This window comes from Cucumis melo, chromosome 4, assembly GCF_025177605.1.
Source record: "Cucumis melo cultivar AY chromosome 4, USDA_Cmelo_AY_1.0, whole genome shotgun sequence".
Classification (NCBI taxonomy): domain Eukaryota; kingdom Viridiplantae; phylum Streptophyta; class Magnoliopsida; order Cucurbitales; family Cucurbitaceae; genus Cucumis; species Cucumis melo.
Window position 1 is genome coordinate 2,392,253 of NC_066860.1, and position 25,767 is coordinate 2,418,019.

Genomic DNA, 25,767 nt, shown 5'->3' on the forward strand with positions numbered 1-25,767 from the left:
AAGAATTGTGCGATAATAAATTATGAAAAACAAAAACCTGCAATAACTCCACATGTTAGACGACAGATGACACGATTTCGACACGTGGCATTGGCATTATAGACAATGTCACCGACCACTGGTGACTTGGGCAGGACAAGCGTGAAGGCAACCATGAAAACTTCCTTATTCCTATTTCTCTCCCCCTTCATATTTAATTTCATCTAAAATTACTAAATGTTTATTTCCCTATATATATAGCAAAAATAATTATAAAATAGATCAAAATACATTAAAATAGAATTTTAAAGGAAATTGGGATATGGAAATAACGTTACTTGAGATTAATGATGCCCGAAAATAATAAATATGAGGATAAGATGTTGGAATTTAAGGATGTCTGTGTTTGGTTGTACATGATAATAGTGTTAAAGAACATATGGGAATAAATAATCGAGGGTCAAACTTGAGGCAAAGTTCCTTCGAGATGCCTTGTAATGAAAAAACATAATGATTTAGATTTTAAAACTCGGGGCCAAAGTCGTCCTGAGATGTCTCAAGATGAAAAACATAATGATTTAGATTTTGAAATTCGTGGCAAAGTTACCTCGAGTGTGAGGGAATAAATCACAAACCTTTACTTCTCGATAGGATTGGAAATCCTCCTCTTTTGTTGAATAATAAACTTTGCGAAATATCTTTTTCAGGGTAAAAAGAAATATTCATCAACCAAACGTGAGGTTTGCAAGCCTATTACCATCCACAAACCAGATATATTACGAATGGACAGACGTTGATATTTTGATATATTTGTAAATATTTTATATAAAAAAAATTGTTATTTAAGATAATATTTCTAAAATAATAAATTAACGAGTAAGCTTTTAATTTAATAGTAATAATGTAAATTGGATTTGGTTTAATTAAACTTGTAGTAGTAGTAATCTAATATTTTGGTTAATTTAGTCAATATTTGCAATCATGAATTGTGAAAAGGAGAAAGGGTAATTAAGTGGACTCTTCGTTTTGCCACCAAATATGCTTAATTACGACATTTCAAAGGGTCAAACTTAATATTAAAACACTAATTATATTACCTAAAACGTTTGATGATGATGATGATGATGATATGTAATTATATTTAGTATAGAGAGACTATGACATAAATTCAAAAGAAACAAAAGAAGAAGAAGAAAAAAAAAAAGAAGAAGAGAATGGTGTTCACGTAACTTTTAATTATAAACATTAATTATATCAAATTAATTAAGTGATAGACAACCCCTTCAATTTAATTTCATATTAATAAAAATATTTAGTCATTCTATTTAAAAGGGCTGGCTCATTGAAAAACATAACTAACAAAACATATAAAACACTATAACTAATAATGCTCGATGTGAATTTGGAGGCCAAGGTCTAAGCGAGTCATTACAAAAAAGAGTTTGTGTGTTGAAAATCTTTGATCTCTTTACGACAAAAGGAATGTACAACGGTACATGTCAGCTAGAACAAAAAAAAACTCACCTCAAATTGAGCGTGAATCACCTAACCAACACCACTACATGAGAGTTGGGATTCCAATTGACATTACAAATCCGGCTTTCCATGTGTGACTTGAAGAATAAGGGAGCCAATTAGTTGATTCAAAAGGATACGTCGTCAAGAAACTAACATCCACGACACACACTTTCCGCCCACACACCCATTTCAGTATTTGTAGGTTTGTGCAAGCGTTTGTCAATGCATCGTCTTATATGGAATCAAAATTAAGTCGTCAACCTCTCAAACAACAACTTGTTCCTCACCTTTCAAATTTGCTTCGCAATTATAATAGTTTTGTCTATCTCTTGCATTGAACATCTCTCACGAAGTCGATGCTAGGAGTCTTGATTACCCCACATCGTTCTGTCATCACATAGAATATCAATAATAGTTTTAAGAAAATTAATTAGGTTATTAATCCCTGTAACATGACATTTCTATATCGTGTAGGTAGAAGATTCCTAGTGCTCTCTACAAAATGAAAAAAAATATATAAAAAAGATTATAATGGATTCCTTTCTTGATGAAATTCTCTCCAGTGGGAATAAGATCGTTGAAAAATTTTCAACGACATATTTTAAGTCTTTCTCATGCACCAAACATCTCTAAAAAGTACATGTGTATGTGGTAAGATTTATTTAGAAAAACATTATTATAAAGATTAATTGATCTTAAGAAAAATAGTCGAAATGTGGAGTAGTCGAGTAAATATAATTTCTCTTAACATTATGTGATGTGAAAAATTTAATCTCTTAACTTTTTAATTGATGGTATACTTGTTTTCAACTATCATATAGTCTTAAATTGGCTAACAAATATAGCAAGTTAGAAAAAATCATCAATTAAGTGAAAAATCAGTGAAACAAACTACTATTAATATTTAATCTCCCAATATACCCAACTTCTCTCGACAATAAATGATTTATGAAATTTGATCGAATTAAGAGTGACTTAAATTCAAAACGAAGCGACAACTTAAGCATACCCTAATTGTCTTAAAACATCATAACATTGACCAAAAATTCAAAACTCTAAACGGGACACCTACATGTTTAGATAAAAATAAAAAAAACACACAAATTTTGAAATTACAATCACGTAATTTAAATCAATAATAAAAGAATTGAGTACAATTTTAAAAAGAAAATTTGAACAGTAATCGATGATGTTATTTTACGGGAAGATAATATAATATTTTGGTGTACGTGAGTTTACGTTCATTTTATTGGATCTCTTTTCATCACTCATATCAAAAATAAAATTATCCATATAATAAACTATGATCCAACAATTTAATTCGATGAAAAGAAACAAATAGGTTTGGTTGATTACTTTGGTATAAAAATAAAAATGTTTGAATGAAGTGATGGGTTTGAAACAAATATAGAAATTAATCAAAAGCGCGTGAGAATGGAGAATTGACCACACGGTCGGTTGATTTAGTCAAACCTTCACATTCAATTTTTCTTTTTTTCTTTTTTCATAATTCAAAATTCTCAAAAACTCAAACTCTTTTTATATCCTTTTTCTTTCTTTCTTCTTTTTTTCAATGAAAAAATATTTATATTATAAACTCGATTCACTTTTTATAATATATATAAAATGCATTTTTACGTTGTCTTTGTAATTTTAAGTGGATAGAATTTAATCTCTATGATTTATAACAGGAATTTAATCCATTTGATTTGATAAAATCATAGAAATTAGTCTCGCTTGTAAAGACTATTTATGAAGGTCGACAAACCATAAGGACTATATATATATATGAGGTTTTATCAGACTCTAGGTTAAACTCTAATTTTTTTCGAAGAACAACGTGGACTAAAATTACAATTTAACTAATTTTATAAACATAAATTAGTAATAGCTAATTGACAGCTAAATCTCAGTAAATAAGTAAGACAAGTTTGATGATAATATAGTATGAAACACATTTAAATATTTTTCTAAAACTGTAATTCAAGATTTGAATTTGTCACCAAACAAATGTCTGAAAACATAAAATATAATTATGTTTTTCTTGAGTCCCTTGTTTTCAAATTCTCTACCAAACATAGCTTAAATTTTTGCCTTGATGAATAGACGAATTTTTTCCATGTGGTTAAATAACTGTTTTTTATTTATTATTTTTTAATTATTTATTATCATTCTATATCAATAGTAGACTCTCGGGACTGACATTCATTTGATAGAGTTATATTGTCGTTGTCTATTGTTGATACATTTTGTTAAAAAAAATAAGAAATCACTTACATTGTTTTTTTTTTTTTTTTTAATTTTATGAATGATTTTGGGAGTGATTGTGTTTGATGGATTCTTATGAAATATTCTTGAACTTATGGAGGACTAAGGCAAGAGGGAAATCTTGAAGGTACATTAACAATGTTAGATAAGGACCCTTCTTAAAGCATACTAATATATTTATTATTCTTACCTATCAAACCTCAAATCTAATTCTACATTACTCTAATTCACATTTTGTATAGAAACAAAAAGTAATTCATCTTATCCTACATTTTCTCATCATTCTTTTAACACAGAGGAGATGATAATGAATTATTAGTTATAATGTTTAAAGTTTAATAATTAATTTAGATTTATTTGTTGATTTTTTGTTTTGTAGACGTTTGCAAAAATAACAATATATATATATATATATATATATATATATATATATATGGTAATAGAACTCATGTCATTACATTTTTTAAATTGCAAAAGTAGCAAATTAGATAATCTTTTGATAGCTCTCTTATATATCTAATTACTTGTTATATTTGTCAATATTTGCAATACGCAAAAAAGAGGTTCTACGAATTGCTTTTTTCTAAAAAAAAAATTTGTCATCTGATCCAATGCAATTTTCTTCTTTTTCTTTTGAAAATAAGTTTATATAATTTATCTTTCACTCATAAAATTTTATTTGTTGTTATCCATTTATTAGTAGTGTTTTAAAAAACTAGACTAGTTAATTCGTAGGGACAATTGTGAATATTACGATCAGATTCAAAATATTTGTATATATATAATAATGTTTTTAGAAAATTATAAATATAGTAAAGTTTATCAGATTTTATCAATTATAAGAGTTTATCACTAATAGATTATATTACAAATATTGTCTATCATTTGATAGACCATATCACTATACACCGCGTTGCAAATATTTCCTATCATTGATAAAATCTTACATCATTGATGGAAATAGATCACCGATAGATTTGTTATCTTTGCAATTTTTTTTAAAATTTTGCTATCTTCTTAGTTATTATCCCAAAAATTGCTATTCATCGTAATTACCCAAACTTTTATTTATTGTTTTAATTTAGGGTTGTTTTTAAACCTAACCCAAAAAACAAAATATTTACAAAATAAAACAAAATTCCATAATCTATCACTAATAAACACTAATAGACTTTTATCAGCATCTAATAGTGACATTGATAAGCACCGATAAAAATCTCTATCAATAACATTGATAGACACTCATAGATTTCTATCTGTATTATCACTATCTATCATTGATAAGTGTTTAAATTTTATTATATTTATAAATAAAAAATCGTCAGTTTTATCATTTGAAATAACTTACCTTAATTTTTTTTCTTTAAAGAAAACTTAGAACAAAATTTTAATTCATTTTATTTAAACTTTTTAAAGTTTGCAAGAACTCAACAAAGTAAGAGAATATAAATAAATTAAAATATCTTGAATTGGCTCAAAAGTCATAACAAATGGAACTTAACAAAAACAAATAACAATAATAATAATAATAATAATAATAATAATAATAATAATAATAATAATAATAATAATACATAAATAATTTTGATGCAATTTTAAGTGTTGACTTTGTCTTGTAATCCCAAAATGGAATCCGATGCCTTTCCCTCTCTCCCCTAACATTTGTTTACTTCCATCTTATGTTCTTTTTCTTTTCCTTTCTTTTCTTTCAAATGTTTAATATTTGCCAAAAAGTCCAACAAGATTGATTAATTGCGCCTTCAAACTACTTTTACAATTATATGATATCAAATCTTAATTCTTTAATTAAAATGCTTTATTTTTTTTTCTATTATTATTAAACTTATAAGTTCCTTTCAAGAAATTATCCAAAAAAATTGAAATTTAGTTGTTTGACAGAAAATCTTCAGCAAATGTTGTAGGGTAAAAAAAAAAAAAAAAAAACATATTTATAATAACTGCAATCACTTTTTAATATTTAAACCATTTTTATAAAAAGGTAATATATATATATATATAGATATATAGATAGAGTATGGTTCTATCTATAATATTTTAAAAAATGTTTAAAGGTGTGTTTGTTTGGGATTTGGAGGTGTTTAATTTTGCAAAAAAAAGAACTATTTTGAAAAAAGTTGTAGTGTTTGGCTGATTTAAATAATGTATTTGTTAGAAATTGATTTATAAAATAATCAATTTTAGAGAAATTCTTGAAAACCGTATTTTTACAAAAATGAAAATTACAAAAATGTCATTAATGGTTGTTAATGAATTATTATTATTATTATTATGTTTCATCTTATTTTTATTGGTTGTTAATAATAACGTCCCTACAAAAATTAGGATATTATTTAAGAAAATTTATTATTATTATGTTTTGTTGTTGGAGATCATTATAGTTTTTATGATTACGAATTTAAGTATCAAAATACTTCTACCTCTAAAATAAAATTATCTAAAACATTTAATACATAAAGAAAATAATGCTTAGTTTTAACTTTACTAATTTCAAAATCTTAAAACAATTAGTTTCAAGATATATTGCAATTAATTTTAAGTATTTTTTTTTAAAAAAATCAAAATATATGTATTTTTTTTATGAAATTAGGTAATAGTGTTTAGTAGTCTTTTATGATAATTTGAATTAAGTGTAAAATTTTTTTGTATATGACAAACCAAACAAAATTCACGTATAAACACTTCTAAAAAATCTAATTAAATATGTAAGTATTTAAATTTTAAGCTCATTTTTAAGAAAGTGTTTAAAAGAAAATGTATTATTGAAAAACGTTTTTTCATAGACAAACCAAACACAATTAAATATGTAACTATCAATGTCTTATAAACATTTAGATCGACAGTTTTACCATTTACAACAATTTTTAATTTAAATATATAGTTTAAATTATACAGTATATAATAATTTTGAAGTTAAAAATTAAAGAAACTACGAAAAATTATTTCAAATAGCACAATTTCTGAAAATATTTTAAGTCTATGTCTAAAAATGCTTTTACTTGATATCATCTATCGCATCAGCGTCTATCATTGATAAATTCTGAAAATTTGTTATATTTTGTAAACACTTTAATTCATTTTTTGCTATATTTAAAAACATAACCCTAAAGTTTAATACAAAGTCGTACCGAACGAAAATACATGTTTATTTTCTTGTGTTATTTAGTTTTTGAGTACGTACATTACATGTCGGTTTTGGTTATTATGATCATTTTGCAATAGTTAGAATTAATTTTTTTCCATTACTATAAGCCAACTTTCTATATCTTGATCATATGAAGTTTATTAAACACTAATTTTAGTGTCCTAATTAATGTTCGAGTGATGAATCGTATGAGATAGGCTTTTTGGCATGTAAAAGAAAGAAAAAAAATTCCTAGGAGCAAAGCATAAAACACAAATGGAACAAACCTTATATTCATTTTTATGTCATTTGTGAGAAGACGATTGTTTCCTTTTTCTTTCTTTATTATTTTCTATCTTTTTATTATAAGGCCCCACCTATATTCGCTTACTAATAGAAATGTAAAAAAATATCAAAAAAAAATAAAATAAAATTATGATAATAAGTTCTATTAATTATTTGTAATATAGACTATTTTTTTTTTCTAAATTTTTTTTTGTGTAATTTATCTAAAAAAGTTGAAATGAAATCAGTTAAACTCAATTACTTATCAACTCATCTTCATTGGGGATGAAGAATTAGATCAATCAAACTCAATTCATATGGATTGGATTGAGTTATCAACTCATCTTAATTGGGTTGGAGTTTAATTAAATGAAAACTCGATGGATATCGTTTTAGTTTTATAGGCGTATTTAGAATTTGTTTAGCTTCCCCCAAGGTGATTATATCATGACGAAGACCCACCAACAATAATGTCAAGATCAACCAATTCAATTTCGATTTACTTTTTTTTCTTTTAATTACTCCTAAGTTTGATAACATGTAATGAATTTAGGAGGTTCCGAACCTTGATCAACAGAACCAACCTGAGTCGGTTCAGGTCGAAGAGTGGTGCGGAGAAGAAGATAGAACTCACGTGCGACTGCGTGGCTGCGTGTCTGACGGGCGACGACGACGACAAGGAGAAGAAGAAATTGAGAGGGTCGCATCATCTAATGGAAGCTCATGGCTGGCGGCAACAAGGAGAAGCAACTTGATGGAGAGGGAGTGCGGGTGCAGAGTGGAGATGGAGGAAGATGATATGTTTGGTGGGTGGGTGGGTGGGAGTGCCTTTTAGGATTTTTAAAAAATTAAAACTTTTATTGAAGTTAGGGCTTAAAAGAGTTAATAAGATTGGGCTGGGCTCATGACTTTGGGTTAACACAAAAAATGGGCTTATGGCATTAATGATTTAATATGTATTAAATACTTCGGTTCGGTTCGGTTCGGTTATCGGGAACCGGACCACTCGGTTTCGTCTTCTTCTAAACCGTTTGTTGTGGTTTTTGCATACTTCTAGTTCAAATGTTTCATAATTAGGTTCGATTAAAATAATAAAGGTTGTTAGAATCGGAAAAACTTCCATCCAAGGAGTTATGGAGTGAACTTAATTCACAAGATTGAGAAGACATTTATAAAGTTGTCAACCACAAAGATTGAACATGACCCTGAAGATCTTTTCAAACATCTAAAACCTTCATCATCAAGAGAGAAAAAGAATCTTTGTATCTTCCAAAAATGGTGATCCAGCATTTATCTTTAGTGTTATAAAATAAGTGCAATCTCCTCATCTAATTTTATTGCTCAAGGCTATCTGAAAATGACCATGGGGTAGGCTTGAGCAGATAAAAACACAGAAGAATCTCACAACTTTCTTTTCTTTTCTTTTCTTTTTTTTTTTCTTTTTTTTTTCTTTTTTGGCTACAAATAAAAAATTAGACAGCTAATCTTTAAAGGCAAGCAAGATAGAGAAATATTTCCATAGCTTAAGCATAAGCTTACAAGAATTCGGGCTAGTCGCAAACTTGAGTTTATTCGAAGACGACTGACAATCGCTATTTCAATTCTCTACCCTTGGTGTTACAACTACACAAATTACAACTTTCACTATACAGCATAGCAAGACTTTATGATACAACCGTAATAACGGAAAGAGCACAAGAGAGAGGGAAGGAGGGAGATGACCATCAGCAGATGAACTGCATCTATCAGTTAGGAATTTCATACACGTGACAGCGACCAATGGTCAAGTCAGATTGGTGGAGAAAGTAGAAGAACATGTTAGTTTGTTGCTTGTTCACCATCTGGCTGACCTGACCACCCCTAATAAAATAGCATCGAGTGAAATTGCATTGTCCTCCACTGTCTGCTAGTTTTCCCATATTTGCCTCTCACCTGTTAAAGAAAAGCCCATTGAATCATGTCAAAGACACAGAAACAACTTTAACAAACATGAAAATTTTCATATTATAGGATGATGATTATGCAGCAAATCGTTCGTATTTTTCGCTAGAAGAATTTCGAGACGGAAAAAGAAGTCCAAGCTACCAACTACTTCTTGTGGGGATATAGCCACCAGAGAATATGAACATTTTATCTCCTCTACAGCATATGATTCACAAGTTGTTACCCAGTCTGAGATAGCCGCCTCCAATTGATTATTTGATGAGTCTGTTGATGCCCCTGCAAGAACGAAGAGCTAGTTCCAATGCCATTTTCATCAACCACAAACTGCTCCGTGTAACTCGAACTTGGTGGAGACCAAACCGGAACTACACCTCCATCTCTCTCTCTTCTAACATCACTACTGGAAGAAGACTCTGCAGTCGAGTCTTCAACAGAAGTTCTTAGGGCTATACCTGCGGTATAGGGAAGCCGAGTCTGTGTCGGAGCAGTTGGCATAGCTCTTGGGTTAACTGCATCTCTGGCGGGCTCTTGGGGTAGATTTGCATTTGTAGGTACTTCTGCTCTACCATCTTCTGCTGTACTTTGAATATTCAAAGAAGATTCATCTTCTAATCTCACCGAACTAGTCATGCTCGGGACCATCTGATCCTCGTAGCACCGAACTGTATGAGCGTTCACTCTTGCAGGCTCAATGTCTTCCTCATCCATTGCAATGTCTTGAGGAAACGCAATCGGGATCGACTCAGAAGAGTCCCCAAGTCCCTCTTCAGTTCCATTCTCTATGGCAGCCCTTGAAGCCGCTTCTTGTTGCCACATCTCTGACAGTGCTTCTTCCAACCTAGCTTTAGCTGCATCCAGTCCTACGATGGGAAGAGGGTAGTTTGATCCAAGCTCGATCCCAGCAGCTTGGAGCACAGATTCTGGTGCATTCCATGGGTGATGAATCCATTCAGTGGGTAATCTAGAAAGTTCAGGAAGCCATCTCCGGACATATTCTCCATTTGGGTCGAATTTATAACCCTCCAGCTGTAGAAAACCAACTATTAGTATAGATAATTGCATCCAGAAACACATATAATACAAGAGCATGAGCAAGCAAATTGAGGACTTAAGTCCAGTCAATTGCACAGGATAGCAAAAGTTGCAGTTATAAAATAAGATCACTTTCGGAAATTTTCATTTCCAAAACCCTCAAGAAGAAACCTCTTTCCACAAGCATGGAGTAGGAAGATATTAGCTTTTAGATAAATTCAGAGGATACATGTGAACATCTGAGGAAAAGCTCTAAAAGTGTGTCTAAGGAAAAGCTCTAAAAGTGTGTGCACCTGTGGATTGTCAATGCGATCAAATTCGCGGCTATCGGGAAGTGTTCCAGATATGTACTGCCACCCAAGCGCATCACTCTCTAGATCTGCATCCAAGAGAGTATCCCAGAAATATTTCATTCCCCATCTCCAAGGAAGCTGCAGAACCTTCACAAAGAAACTAGAAACGACGACTCGGATCCGGTCATGCAGCCATCCCGTAGCCCACAATTCCCTCATACCAGCATCCACTAATGGATAACCAGTCCTTCCTTGCCTCCAGGCCTTAAAATAGCCTTCATCCACAACCCAGGGGAAGAATTTAAGATGCCCAAGAAGAGGTCTTTCATGACTGTACGGATGGTTGAAACTCATGTATCTGGAATATTCTCTAAGCCCAATAGACTTAAGAAACAAGTTGACACTCTCTTCGCCAGCTTTGTTTCCTTCATTGGCCCATAAAACCTGTTTCATTCGAACAAGATGGAACACTTTTCTCACACTTACCTCACCGAAATGCAAGTGGGGAGACAGAAACGAGGTGGTTGCACTATCCGCCTTCCTACGATTTTTTGAGTATTCAAGTAATGGTCCATTGATGAATGTGGTTAAAGCTTTATCTGCGTTGCTCCATCCAGGAGACCATGCTCGAGCGAGAAGTGCATTACTTCCCTTCTCTGATTCATCTTCAAATACCAGAGTATCACATAGACACCTAGATGCATCACCTGAAGGAGCAAAGACAACACGTAGAGTGAATCTTTAAGATGGACAAAGTTCACAAAACAGTACATTGGCTACATTCCCAAAGTAGCTTTCGTTTTAGATAAAAGAGAAACAATGAATGAACACCAAGCTTATATTTCAAATGTGAAACCTACTTTTCACGGTCAACTAGTTTGCAAGTAACCATCTCTTAGAAAAATAAGAAGTACTCTATAGGTGAATATAAACTTGAAAAGTAGTTTGAAGACTATGTTTAAGATATCTTGACAATAGAATCGCATAGACCTAGCACCTCTCTCCATTGGCTGTTTGTTTTCTCAATCAGACAGCTAAATTTCAGCAAGGCCAGTGCTTTCAAATGCTATTCTATGTTTATGCACCAATTTAATACTAAACTAGAACGACCCACACAAACTTATAACAACTAACAAGCAATGCTACTTTCTCATTAATCTAACCAGAAGCCATAATCAATTCATCCTTCAACAATAGGACAGACAACATCACAACTTGGAATTACAAGTAAAACACCCCTCATAAGTTAAAGCAGGATGGCAGGACTCTCTCGTATAAGAGTATGTAGGGAATGGGTGATCGTATCTACTTTCCACTAATTGTGTGAAAGGAGAAGAAGATTAGACTTATGAAACCAACTAGGCAACTTGGTGGTACCCAAAACAGATTTGATATATTAGAAAGGACAAGGACCAGCTTTAAAACTCTTCGAACTTCTAAGCTGTTGACTGAAATAAAAATGGATAAGCAAAATATTTAAGAAACACAATTAGAAAGTGTTCTCTCTTGCGAAAACCGTCATGTAGAACAAACAAACACAACAACTAGAGAGTTACTGATCAATCAATATTCAATAGGAAAAAAAATATATATAAACATAAAACTTGTTCAACTAAATTATAGAAAAGCAACCTGAAACTATTCTCTTAGGTGGTAGTAGTGGTGCCTCTGGATCACAAGGCATGCTAAGACATCTCTCCCAGAAACCAGCAAAGGTAGTAAACGGGTTGCCATTGGCATCCTTAACATCCCAAGGTTCGTACAGTAAATCTGCATTGTAAGACCTCACACGTATCCCTTGGGCAGATAAAACCTCCTTCACTCGATGATCCCGAATGAGCGACAAAGGATCTAACAAAACAAATTCACTTTCATAATATATGTATATCCAAATCATTACCAAGACATCAAAGAAAACACCATAAGTCACCAATTCTAAAAGGAAGTATCTATTCACATCACAACCATTAAAGAACCCTTCTTCCCTCTTTCGAATCCAATTAAAACTCAAACACTTACAATTATAATCCGAGAAGACAGGTTATATCAATAATAAGCAGAGTTCACCGGGTAATTAATAAGAATTAACAAGCAGATGAATAAAAATCTCAGTATAATGTCACAAAATACCTTCCATCATTGAAAAAACCCCACAAATAGAAGAAAAATTAGATCACTATACAAACAATTCCAAGCACATCCAAGAAGAAAAACAAAGAAACCCAGAAAGAAGAACAAACCGTATAAGTGATTGAAGAAGAGATGAGAAGCACCGGTGGCTTTAAAGACGTCAAGCAAAGCAGAAATGGTGTTGGTGGATCTCTTAGTGAGAAGAAAAGTACCAAGGCTTCTAAGAGAAGAATCAAGATGAGCTAAGCTTTGTTTAAGCCACCATCGGGAAACTCTACCGGGATAATAGTGACCCTCTTCTTCAGGAGCCCAGATGAAGACGGCGACAACGGCGCCAGCTCTGACGGCGGCGGTAAGAGCTGGATTATCTTCAATCCTGAGATCTCTTCTGAACCAAACTATGCTACAACCGCCACCTGACATCTCTCCCGAAAAAAAGAAAAAGAAAAAAAAAAAAAAAAAAAAGAACCAATCTAACACCCAAGAAAACACGTACCCTTTTTCTGTCACTCACCAATGAACCATATCCATCTTCTTTCTTCCTCTCTCTCTTCTGTGAGTCTCAGAGTTTTTTTTTTCTTTTCTTTTTTTTTTTTTTTTTTTTTAATTTTTTTCCTTTTTTTTTTTTTTAATTTTTTAAAATTTCTTTACCTTATATTTAATTTTTCTCCTCCTGCTTTTTTGGCACTGTTGGAGGGATTTTACATGGAGAAACGAGAAGGACTAGGAGAATCTATTATTATATTTCAGCTTCTAATTCCTTGTCATTTTTTATTCACTAATTTATACAAAAATTAAAAATAAAATAAAAAACATCCTTGTCGTTAAAATATTTTATAATATCATTTTAAAAACTTTACATTTTATCAATGTTTTTTAGTAAAAAGAAAATAGAGCAAAGATCTAAAATTTCAAACTATGTCTAACACATCTTCTTGCAACAAATCTAACTCTTTCTTTTTTGTCATAGGCTTGCATCATTCTACATCTTATTCAATCCCAAAACCTTGTCACTTTACAATTATTTATACCTTACTATTAATATTTCATAACCTCCTTTTTTACTTTGTTTATAATTCAACTTTATTTTTACTCAATGGGGGAGGGTGAGTTGCATGGAATGAATCTAAAATTTAGGAGATTTATACATATATATATATTTTTTATGAAACAAGTTGAGAGGAAAAAAAATTATAAAAAAAGGGGGGTATGAAAAGGAATGAGAGAGAGATAGAGAAATGGGGGTGAAGTGGATTGGTTCATGGAGTAGGGACGAGGGATACGGCAAATTGATGCGCAAATTCTAGCCACACATTTTCTTTTTCTTCTTTTTTCTTTTTTAATTTTTTTTCTGTTTTTTTTTCTTTTTTTTGTTTCCTCTTATCTTCATGGGGGGAAAAAAACAAGAAGCCACCCACCTCTCTAGTTCCTTCCTTCTCTCATTTTCTTTCCCTTGACAGGGTGGATTATCACTTAACTCTTCCACAAAAAAAAACCCCAAACCCTTTTAATTGCAACACATTTTCCCTCTAATTTCGTTCCGATCAATTAAGTCTAGATAAATATGTTAATTATCGTTGAACTAAATTTAATTTAGTTTATACAAAATATTTCTTAATTTAAAGCTATTTGTATGTGTTAGATTATGGAGGAACCTTATATTTTAAATTTATGTTATAATTAGTCTTTTAAAAATATATTTATACTAGAATATTATAAAAATTTACATGATAAACTTATGGGTAAAGGTTGAAATTGTTGTGTATCATTCACGTATAGTATAGTATGTGTAGATAAATTTAATATGATGTCTTTTAGGATTATATGTATTTAAGATAAACAAAATAAAGAAACAAAATTTAAATGTGAAAATGAAACATATTAAAAACCTAACCATGCAATAATGGGTAATGTTTATAATTATACTTTTTTTTTTCGGACGTTGTATTTCATTTCCCGTCTATTATCGATTGAATTTAACATTTTTTGAAAGGTCAAAAAAGATAATAAAAAACGATAAGCTTTTTTTTACTTCTTTAATTCTAAATATTTTTCCTCTTACCTTCTTTAATGATGAATTCCATTTGGTAAAATATGGGTGTGTGGAATTTACAATTTATAATTATTGTTATCGTTATTATTATTTAGGCAAATTAATTAGGCTTGTTTTTATACTTAATTCTTGCCATTCAAATATGTTTTTTCTTTACAATAATGGAGCAAAAGAATCAAACATATGATTTCAAGGTTCGAGGATGGATAGTATCAATATCGTGTCATATTTGACTATTTTTGTTTTGGCAATTCAATTCTTAAGCTCACATTTGGTAATTTCTGATTTTTTTGGTTGCTAATTATAAACAAACTTCAAAATATTGATTATTTGTTTTTTTTTTCTATCTAGTAATCACTTAATTGATGAAACGTAAATATTTTATCCATTTTAGTTTTTTTTGACAATTTTTCTAAAATTAAAATAGAAAAAATTAATCATACATTAAATTTGTGTCTTTGAGGTTATCGTAAACTTTTGAATTAGATAATAATTTAGGCTTTTATATTTCTTTAATTCTATGTAGTGTTGTACTAGAAAAATAAAATAATTCCTTTTTTTTTCTTGAACATAATTAGATGGATAGTTTGATAAGATATTTGGGATGAAAAAAATTTATCTTTTTTTTTTCCTATGGAAACAGAGATAGGATTAAACAATATTGATGATAAACATAAATGTCCACTTTTTCTTTTTATTATGAGTCAACCATTGAAAAGACATTATCCCACCACTAAAATTGCCCATCTTTGATTATATTCCATCATTATCCAATAGTTTGGACCAAACCATCTTTAATTTAGGTACAATTAATTAATTATTACAATTATTGAAGTTCAATATGTTAATTAATTAGATGCAGTTCATATGATTGAATATCACCAAAAATAATTCCAAACTTCCAAAACAAAAGAATTCATCTCTCCATTATTCACATTTCGTAAAAAACATCAACAGTTAGTGAAATTAATTTACTTTGGCTAGTACATTTAGAGGTCACTTTTCTATGTCTCTTCTTGTTTTTCTTTGAACAGGAACCTACCGATTGATTTTTATTCTTGTTTTGAACAATTCTCAATATATGTAAACTTAATAATAATTTGTATGTGTCTCGTAAGTATCGTTTTAATATTAAAATCGCATCAAAATTTAATTATGTTCATCGTAGATGTGCTTAATGTATTTTAACTTGATCAATATATCGTCAATTTGTTAATAAAAGAAAGTAATATTGTTTAGAAATAAAAAGATTGGCTATCTCATTAATAATACATAAAAACTAATTTGATGATTTCCTATGCATGTGTTTATACATATATACACACATATATACACAATTCATATAAAACCTAAAAGTTATAAACAATGTTTAAGAGAATATTAATAAAGAAAAAAATAAAATATAGATAAGAACAAAGACAACGTCAAACTTTCAAAATCAAGATGTATTCTTCTTGTTTTATATATATATATATATATATATATATATATATATATATATATATATATATATATATATATATATATATATATATATATATATATATATATATATATACTTACAACCGAAGAAAACAAAATATGGATATTTCAACACATTAGGTGTCTAATAGATCAATGATTTTTGAAAAATTAAAAGCACATGAAGGAAGAAATTATAAATTTAAAAGTTCAATAACCAATAGGCACGAATCTAAACATTTTAGGGTTAAATGTGTAACACTTTAACATGAAATTAAGGTTATCCCTAAGTTTTCATAAAAGTCGATTTGGTCTTCAAACTTTGATTTTTAGACGATTAGTCCTTGTGATATTTGTAAATCGTTTAATTTTCTTAAAGTTAGGGTGCAACAATGTAGTTTTACTTTCAAATTTTGTAACGATTCAGTTTTTTGGTGAAAATTCTCATCAAATTTAATTGTTAAAATTGATTATGCGACAACTTAATTATGATTACATAGAATATTTTGTAGCTTTCAAAATAACAAATATGAAGAAAAAAAATGTAGGGTAATTGTCGATTTTTAACTTGAAAAGTCATAGTATGGTATTTGACAAACTATAGGGTTTAGTTATATCGTCTAAAATACACAAATAATTATTTAAAAGGGGTTGCAATGTTGCAAATGACCTCAACAATTGATATATACCATTATCAAACTATGTAAACTCGACTGATTTATTATTCATAAACTTGTTTAGTCAATATCTACTTTTTCCCACCATTTTGTTCTATCTTTTTTTTGTCCAGTGTTTTCTTCTCGTACATTTTTTCTGGTTCAGCATCCATTTTAGTTTATGTACTTTCGATTGTCTAATTTAATTTAGTCCCTATAATTTAAATAAATTTTAAATTTAGTCTCCAATACTGGTCCTTGCTTTATTATTATTATTATTATTATTATTTCTATAATATTTTTACTATATATTTTGAAACCATGTGCAAATTTTTATTTCCTTGCATAAAAATTATTATCATTATTTAATCAATTTAAGGTTTATATCGAAAGTACGATGACTAAAAATTGACAAATGAAAGTATAGCTATAGATGTATGTAAGTTGAGTTGAATTAAATGTGTTTTTTTTTTTTTACCGGTATCAACCCATAAGTTCAAGTTTGTCAGGTTGGCTATCCAGAAGACTCATAAATATCGTAAAACTAAAACGTTAAATATTAGATATCCACGATATCCAACACAACCTAATTTGAAAAAATATTAAACAAAACCAAATATATATACATAAAATTTTCAATTCAACCTAATTTGATCGATATGTTATGAGTTAGATAATTATGAGTTATTTAATCTAGAAATTAAAAGTAAGCAAAGTTGAAATTGTGGAACTAAAATGATATTTTAACGTAAACGTAATAAGTAAGATGTTAGTTTTACTTAGGATAAAAGATTGATAATTTGAGATGAGGACCCACGGAGGAAAAAGATAGCGCTAATCGGGAAGAGGATTGGGAAAACTCCGTTTTGGTTGGCTTTGTTTGGATTGTGGGTGGGCCTTTGCCTCTCATGTCTTTGGACTTTGGGGCTATTCATAGACTTTAGATTCCATTTACATCTCACTATTTCTAACTTCATCAATGAAGATTGAATTGCCTTTTTCCTCTCCACATAATCAATCACATCCTTTCTCTACTTAATTTTGGATTTCATGTTTTGGGAGGTAGTGAGAAGATAGACAAATGTGGATTTGTTGATGTCTCTACGTATGTCATCGTCGTCCAGCCAAACGAGACAAGGTGACGTATTTTTTAACTGAATAATTATTTATTAAAAGTATTAAATTATTTCTCCACTAGTCGTCCAAACATTTTCTTAATTAACATTTTTAGTTGTTCACCAACTCTTGAACCAAAACTCTTCATTTGTGTTCATTTGAAGTATCAGAAAAATTATATCCCTCTCTCTCTCGTTCCATTCTCTGTTCGTATTTGTCTTTCTTCAACTTTTTACTACGTTTTGAATTGAAGGGTGTTGGTATTCTGATTGATATTGGTGTAGTTTTGATTGAAACAACTATTTTATCTGAGGACGACGTGGCGTAAGAATCTAGACTGATGCTTTTGGCTAAGGCATTTGTAGGCATCCTCAATCGCTTGACTTGAGGTCAACGCAAGAACCTTGAGCCACTCAACCCAATTCCTTCCCATCTCATAGCCTCTTCCTCCCTTGGCCCGTGTCTAAGACTCTTTTGGTCTCGACATAACTACTATCGCAATTCTATTTATCATGTTTTGATCTTTCATGCTCATAACTCTCGATCTAAATTCAAATTTTACTTCAATCATTCAATTTCAAGCTTTATTTCACTTTTGGTAGTTAAAAGTTTCAGTACATCTAATCAATCATTACTTTTCTTTTATATAACACCATCTTGATTAATTCAAAATATATATACTAATTTTTTTAACATATGGTCTCATTTGAATTTTTACGGTCATTTTGCTATGCAATATGAGTCTATCCAATATTTTCTATTTAGTTTTACTAAGAGCCGAGAGAGTTAGTCATGGTCTTTACTCACGACTATGTTATTCTTATTAATCGAATATCCTATTTAGGCATAAATTGACTTTATGCAATTTAAATATTATAATATTTTATAACTATTCTCAACAATTTTGATATATTTTATAAATATTTTGGTTCATTTTGCTATATTTGAAAATGTCTTTAATTTATAACAATTTTCATCTTATTTTTGCTAACAAGAGTTTAGCTCAACTGACACCTGTACGTACCAAACACCAAGAAATTCTATATTCACGTAGCCTCATCCTCGATTTGTACTAAAAAACATTTTATATTTAATTTTTAAAATATAGTAATTTAATACCAATTATGAACAAATTTCAACAAAATTAGGTATCGCCTTTTTAATAAATAATGACTTATTATTGCCATAAATTATCACATTTTTGTCTCTAATGAGCTTATTGATCTATATATATAGAAAAAAAAATCATTAAATATGAAAATATAGTGACTAAATTATTACGAATTAAATATTGAATTATTATTTTACCCAATCAAACATAATTTTTTAACCTTACTTTTAAAATTGTCAAAAGGTAAAATAGCCTAAACATCTCAAGTGTATCGAAAAGAACCATTTCTCTCTCCTCTATCTTTTTAAAGAATTCTTGAGTGAGAATAAGTATAAAAGTACATGAAAAATACTTAGATATATCTTGAGTTATATCCATATTTTTGTATTTTATTACTTAATCATATTTTCAAAGTGAAAAACTTATTATTATTTTTTTTTCTTTTTAATATTATTTTAGTGTTTCTTTTAGTACAAGTCGAAGAAAAAACAATTTGAACCCGAAATCGTTAGGTTCTCGGTACATACATGTGTCAATTGAGCTTAAGCTTACATTGACAATATTTTCTTAATGTTTCGTAAGGCAACTTATTATGTTACTCGTTTGTAACATTGCTAAACACTATAACCATATGCCACTCTATATAAAAAAGGACACAAATTCCTCTAGTAACAAAATGTGAAGATGAAATGTTTTACGTAACATTTCATTTCTTGTTCATGTATGATATATTTTAATGGTATCAGAGCTACTACTTAATATATACATAAAGGTGTTTGTGAGTTCTTCTCAAACCGATAATGATATTTCTTTTAGGCTAAAAACATTGGTATTTGGTAATAAATCATGTACATCAAATTTTGTAATCTAATTAACAAGAGAGCAATTATGAGAGAATTTGGAGTAAGAAGTGAGTTGTTATTACAGCTGAGTTATAGTAGTTAATGTTTCGAGTGTAGATTATTTTTATTTGAATTATAATAGTATGTGTTTTTTTGAGTAGATTATTTTAGTTTGAGAATGAAACAGTAAACATTATAACAAATAATAATAATAATAAATGTCAAATAGTAAAAACGGTAGCAAATTGAGAAGTTTTGAAATAATGTTGTTTACTATAATGAATTGAGGATTTTTAAATAATATTTGTTGTAGTTAAAAGTAGTTATTATAATTCTGCATAATTCTCGTTCTAAACAGTTTCTTATATATGTCATTCCTCGAGAAAATGTTGGTTCATATGACCCTTTGCTTTAAATCAAAAGCCAAAATTTTATTTTTCTTAGGAGACAAAATTTTGATTGGTGTGACTCCATAACAAAACATTATAAAGAAAGTCAAAAGTTAAGGGGTACGACATGTCGTCCAGATAATACACATAGAATCTCATTTTGCCTTGTTTGTAACCCGACGCCCCCATGTGTCCATCCATATTCCCTATCGCATTGTAGCCTTCCTCCCACACCCCAATGTTCCTCCTTTTTTATTGGATTTTTTTTTTTAATGATTTTTATATGCTTAGATGTAAGATTGATCAATTGGAATGTGACAATATAACCCATGTCCTTTTTTAGAATATGTTTGCTCCAATGAGTATGGTTTTTCTAAAATATAAATCTTGCATGGTTAATGATGGTTAATTTACATGTATAGAATCAAACCTACAAATATTTACAGTCTCACGTAACAAAAAGCAAATGTCCATGAAGTCACTTTTGTTTTTTTTTCATAAATTTCATATTTGTCCTTGTTGGTTTTAAATTTTCTAGACGTATGATTGAATTTTTGCACATCTTCTTTATATTACTACTTCTTCTTCATTTTTTTCACTTATTCTTGTTCGCTATTTCTTCATTTCCTCGTCCAGAACTTATTCCTTCTTCGTCATCTCTCATCTTCTTTTATTTTTTTATTCTTCTTTTTTCACTACACGATCGTGTACCAAAATTAAAATTATCAGTTGTCCATCCCAGATAAATAAATGATAGATCTAAATGATTTTGTACTGAATCTAAACAATCGTGTACCAAATCTAAATGATCGTGAACCAAATCTAAACGATCTTGTACCAAATTGGTCACTTACCATAATCAACACGATCGTATAAGCAATGACTAGATTTACTTTAGACGATCGTGTTGACCATGGTAAGCGACGATCAACATGATCCTTTAAAGTATATTCTGAGATAAACGATCGTGTATACAGATTCAACGATCGTTTAGATTATATTATACCATCGTTTTTATGCCTGGAATTTTAATTTCTCGCCATCGTCTAGAGTTTATTATCCGATCGCTAAATTTAAAGTCCTTTTTTTTTCTATCGTTTAAAATAAACTACACGATAGTATATCATGATCTAAACTATCATTTAAAATGTAGTAGACAATCATTACTCACGCGTGTATGACCAATTAATCGCGTGTTGATCGCATTATTTTTTGTATTTCACATTTGTGGGTTTGTACTTTTTTCTTTTTTAAAATTGTTCGTGTAAATATCTTTATGGTTTATGGTATGTTTAAAAAGATCCCGTTAATGAATATATTTTTTTTTCGTTTTTAATATACTAAAAATATATTTTAAAAAATATTGCATTTACTCTCATATAAGACTGGGATACAAGACCAAATATAAGTCATAACCATTTCGTTTCTTTTTTTTTTTAGATAAGCATATTTTCTTTCGATTTTTTAGAATGATTTGCATTTTTTTTAATAAAATATAAGTGGTTGAATTTTTAGCCAATCCCTAATTCTAAAAACAACTGTTTTAAAAATTATATATTTTTTCCTTCAGATTTTGACTTGAACCATAGGTAAAATGTGGATAAAAAAAAAAGAGAGAAATTTGAAAGTAAAAGTAATGTCTACCAACTTAGTTTTAGAAAACAAAAACAAAAAACAAAAAACAAAATAATCAATAAACATGACTTAAACAAACTAAAACAATAATTTAAAAAGTTATTTATCGTCTAATATATCTATTTTATTATAAATATTATGATAATATGTGTTAAATAGATGCACATCCTTAATATCTATTACTTTCTAGTCATTTTTTCCATTTGTTGTTCATTTGTCTCAATATTGAATCCACTACCTTCTAGTCATTTTTTCCTAAAAGTAGAGTTGTTCGGTAAGTCTGTAGATGATACATATTGGCTAAAATTCCAAAATAGATCGGTGTTAGTGGAGAGAATTTTTTTCTTTCTTTATTTATTTATACATTTTATTTTATTTATAATAATATTACATTTTCTCATTTTATGGATATTCGTATTTCCGTTGTGCCTCATTTTTATAACATATTCGATTTTTTAAAGTCATTTTAAGAATAAATTTGAATGTACACACTATTGAGTTTTTACATACGAGTAAAGCTTTTACACCACACCAATGTTTCCAAAATGGTTTAAATTATTTTTGTCATTTTTTTTTAAATTTTCTATGAAAATCCATTAATTCAAAATCAAATGTAATTGAATGAAAATTATATTTAAAAATGTAAGATTAAATAAGAAATTAATTTTGAGTGACTAAATACATGTTTCAAACTGATTTTGACCGCGTCAAAAGAGAACTTATTAATTCTAAAATCACTTGAAAATACATGAATAATATTAGTAGTATAGACATATAAGAGAGCTTCAAGTCGATACTTGACTTTTATTAACAACATTTACTAAAACGTAAAATCAATTGGTGAGACTCATCGTCAATTCAAGAATCTCTTTCTATATAAGAAGAATCAAAATCTCTTAAACTTACCACAAAAACAGTAAAAAACGAGCGAAAAAGATAAAAGAGCAGTGGTAACAAAAAAATTACCCGATTTAATTAAACGCATGGTCTAATTTAATGAAATTAAATGTTTTTTTTTTAAGTGAAAATTGAGACAACATTACACAAAGTCAAGGGTAAAAATTAAGGAAGGATAGTATTATATGCTATGTTACGTTGGGTCCTCTCAAGCAGGTCAAGAGGTAAACAAAAAGCTAGAAATAACTATGAGGCAAGTCTTAACTTTTAATTGCTATTTGGTGCTTTTGTGTTGAAAGAATTTGCTAACTCGTCCTTACTAATTAATGTATTTAGATTGCAGTCCAAAATCACCCAAATCAACAACGTATTAACTTAATATTACAAAGTTTGTTACGAATTTGTTTCTAGTGTAGACATTAGTGGGAAATTTTTAATGAAATTTGTTTATAAAATTTCTTAAACTAATTAAAGAAAATAAAGTATAGGACATAAAATAATAAAATTTGATAGAAAATTTGTTAAAAATGAAAAGAAATTGCCAAAATATTTACCTACAATACTAAAATCAAGTTAAATCCTTTTTCGACTATTTTTAGTTATTCGAAAATTGTGTTTGAGAATATTTGATAAAATATTAACCATAATAATTTTTATTTTTTATAATTTTATTGAGGATAAATAATTTGTCAATTCTTTTTTAAATTTTGATGATTTTTTTAATGTCCATACGAACTTAAAAATATAAAACTTAAATCATTAAATATCAAAATTTAAGACTAACGAGGAATCAAATCTAATTAAGAACTAAATAAAAATGATGTAATTATAATTGAAAATAATTTTATAATAATAATATCATAAAGTAACAAAAATAATTGAAAATAAATCTATTAAAAATAAACTTTTATTACTGATAAGTCTATTGCTAACAGACTCTTATACTTATCACTGATAATATATTTTAGAATTTAAATTAAATTCTAAGAGAAAATAAAAAGTGGGAAATGGTCATTAAAGATTCAGATCACAGTTGAACACGAGAAGAAACAATCAAGAAAGAGCTATCAAATAAATGCAATAATAATTAGCTAAGCGGCAAACCCTAGACCATGGCCTACACGCTCTCTAATCTGCTGCAATGGCCGTCGCTTCTTCCATCATTCTCTCATTTTCTTTATCCAATTTCTAATCTAGATCCATGGCCAACGACGCCGCACTCAACTCCTCTCTGGTAATTTTGGCCCTCGCCATCGTTCTCGTCGGAATCACCACCTATTCCTTCAAGAAAATGGCCGTAACTTATTTCGTCGGCGTTTTCGCCATCGCCGGCGTTCTCCTACCGGATTGGTGTTTCTTTGACCGAGATTTCTCCCGGTGGACTTCTCCGGTCACCGAAGAGGAAAGGGAATCGTATAGGAACGCCACTGGATCTCAGCTTCAAAGGTCGGTTAATTATATGTACCTTTACTTTCTTCTCTTCTCTTCTCTTCTCTTCTTCGTGTTCCTTTCGTTTGATTGATGAAAAAATTGAGAAAATTAAGAAAAATAATTGCAAAAAGTTACTTCCATTTATATCTTAAAACTTTCTATTTTAGAAATCGAGCCCTCCAACTAATTGTAACTAAGGACGTCAATTTGCTAACCTCTTTTGGAAATCGTTGTGAGTTTTGAATTGTACAATTTTAACGCTATAAAATTTTAGAAATTCTGCTAAAATTAAAATTATAAAAATTACAAAAATAGAAAAATCGACAAAATATCTGAAAATTTTTCTATCCATCATAATTTAAACTTTTAGAAAAATAAAAATTTATTTTTGGTCACATGTTTAAATTACATAACTAGGGAAGTACAACAACTAAGTCTAGTGGACTACCGAAGTATTACAAATTTCCTAAGGTTATACCTATTCAAAAATTGAGAAAAAAAAGTTTATTTTTTTTGTTTAAATTGGGTACAAATTTAACTAAAATTATAAACTTAAAATTTTTGAAGAGTAAATATAATTAATTTGTAAAAAAGAATAGATAAATTTACGTAGATTTTCTAATTTTTGTTTGTTGGAATTCTTTTTGCAGGTTTAGGATTTATCCAATGAGAGTAATTGTGTACGGCATAGTGTACAGTATTGCTTTGTACAAGTGGTGGCAATACGTGACCAGCTAATTTTTTTCTTTTTTTTTTTTAAAGGTTAAGATATAATTGTTTTTTTTTTTCTTTTTGAAGAAGTTAAAATATAATTTTGTTCCATGTTTTAGTTTTTTTTCAATTTTTTTACTTTTAAAATTTTTAAATTTATTCCTTTAGACTTATAAATTTATCTTTATAATTATATGTTTTAATGTTTTTTTTTTCGCTTCACTTAAAGCAAGCTGCCTTAGCAAGCAATAATTGAAGGTGATATAGAAGAATTCTGTATCTTTGATATTTTTTTTCATTTCATCTCCGAAGTTAATTGAGAAAGAAAATATTGTAACAAAAAGAAAATTTAAAAGAGGGAGCAAGAAAATAGATCGAGCATGTAGTAGAAGTAGCGAGAACGAGGATTTTCATGTTAGGTTAGTCATTTGGGTAATTTCCCGTTTTGACAAAGCAAATAGAAGTTTGGAAAGAGAGAGAGAGAAAAAAACTTAACATCATTTGAATGAAGTGAGTTGCTACAGCGACTCACTCCGTATTTGAGCCTCTAATTAAAATTTTTGATTTGTTACAATATTTCCTACTTCTTATTCATCCCCTCTCCTTTTAGACTATAATAACCACGACACTAGGGTGTCAAACCCAAAAACCTTAATATCTAAAAGTTTTTAAACATCAAGGCAAATTTCATTTGATCGTTTAAAAATAGTCGACCAATAAACACAAATTTCATTGGTTTTTTTAACATAATGCTAAAACAATTGTAATAGCAATGTGTTGCTTCATAAGAAAAATTGTTGTGTGATGGTTGAAGATTGTGTACAAAATGAAGAGGGTGTAGATAGAACTTTGAAATTGATTTGCTAAGGATATA

At 29.1% G+C, this 25,767-nt stretch overlaps 2 protein-coding genes across 5 annotated transcripts; one reads left to right on the forward strand and one right to left on the reverse strand.

The window, feature by feature from the left end:
* Positions 1–8,678: 8,678 nt before the first annotated feature.
* LOC103503708 (cryptochrome-1) lies at positions 8,679–13,690 on the reverse strand. 4 transcript variants are annotated; one of them, XM_008468012.3, is made up of 5 exons: positions 12,702–13,690; positions 12,094–12,312; positions 10,462–11,168; positions 9,589–10,162; positions 8,679–9,124 (listed from the first exon to the last, which is right to left on the reverse strand). In XM_008468012.3, exons 1-5 carry the CDS (start codon positions 13,012–13,014, stop codon positions 9,099–9,101), a joined length of 1,839 nt encoding a protein of 612 aa, XP_008466234.2. In that variant the 5' UTR covers positions 13,015–13,690; the 3' UTR covers positions 8,679–9,098. The 4 variants fall into 4 exon arrangements, 3 of the variants coding, with proteins under 3 accessions (XP_008466234.2, XP_008466232.2, XP_008466233.2); XM_008468010.3 differs by having other exon boundaries at positions 9,360–10,162; XR_007820201.1 differs by having other exon boundaries at positions 8,984–9,124; positions 9,278–10,162.
* A 9,957-nt stretch (positions 13,691–23,647) lies between these two features.
* On the forward strand, positions 23,648–25,115 carry LOC103503709 (signal peptidase complex-like protein DTM1). Its single transcript, XM_008468013.3, has 2 exons — positions 23,648–24,197; positions 24,833–25,115. Exons 1-2 carry the CDS (start codon positions 23,953–23,955, stop codon positions 24,918–24,920), a joined length of 333 nt encoding a protein of 110 aa, XP_008466235.1. The 5' UTR covers positions 23,648–23,952; the 3' UTR covers positions 24,921–25,115.
* Positions 25,116–25,767: the final 652 nt, after the last annotated feature.

What these genes read in the sequence shown, in the direction of transcription:
- LOC103503708 (XM_008468010.3), bottom strand. Translation starts at nt 13,014, where the DNA reads ATGTCAGGTGGCGGTTGTAGCATAGTTTGGTTCAGAAGAGATCTCAGG. An exon ending in ACCTAAGAGAATAGTTTCAG is followed by an intron (nt 11,169 to 12,093) that starts GTTGCTTTTCTA and finishes TTGCTCCTTCAG; the next exon opens with GTGATGCATCTAGGTGTCTA. An exon ending in ATCGCATTGACAATCCACAG is followed by an intron (nt 10,163 to 10,461) that starts GTGCACACACTT and finishes GGTTTTCTACAG; the next exon opens with CTGGAGGGTTATAAATTCGA.
- LOC103503709 (XM_008468013.3), top strand. Translation starts at nt 23,953, where the DNA reads ATGGCCAACGACGCCGCACTCAACTCCTCTCTGGTAATTTTGGCCCTC. An exon ending in ACTGGATCTCAGCTTCAAAG is followed by an intron (nt 24,198 to 24,832) that starts GTCGGTTAATTA and finishes TTCTTTTTGCAG; the next exon opens with GTTTAGGATTTATCCAATGA.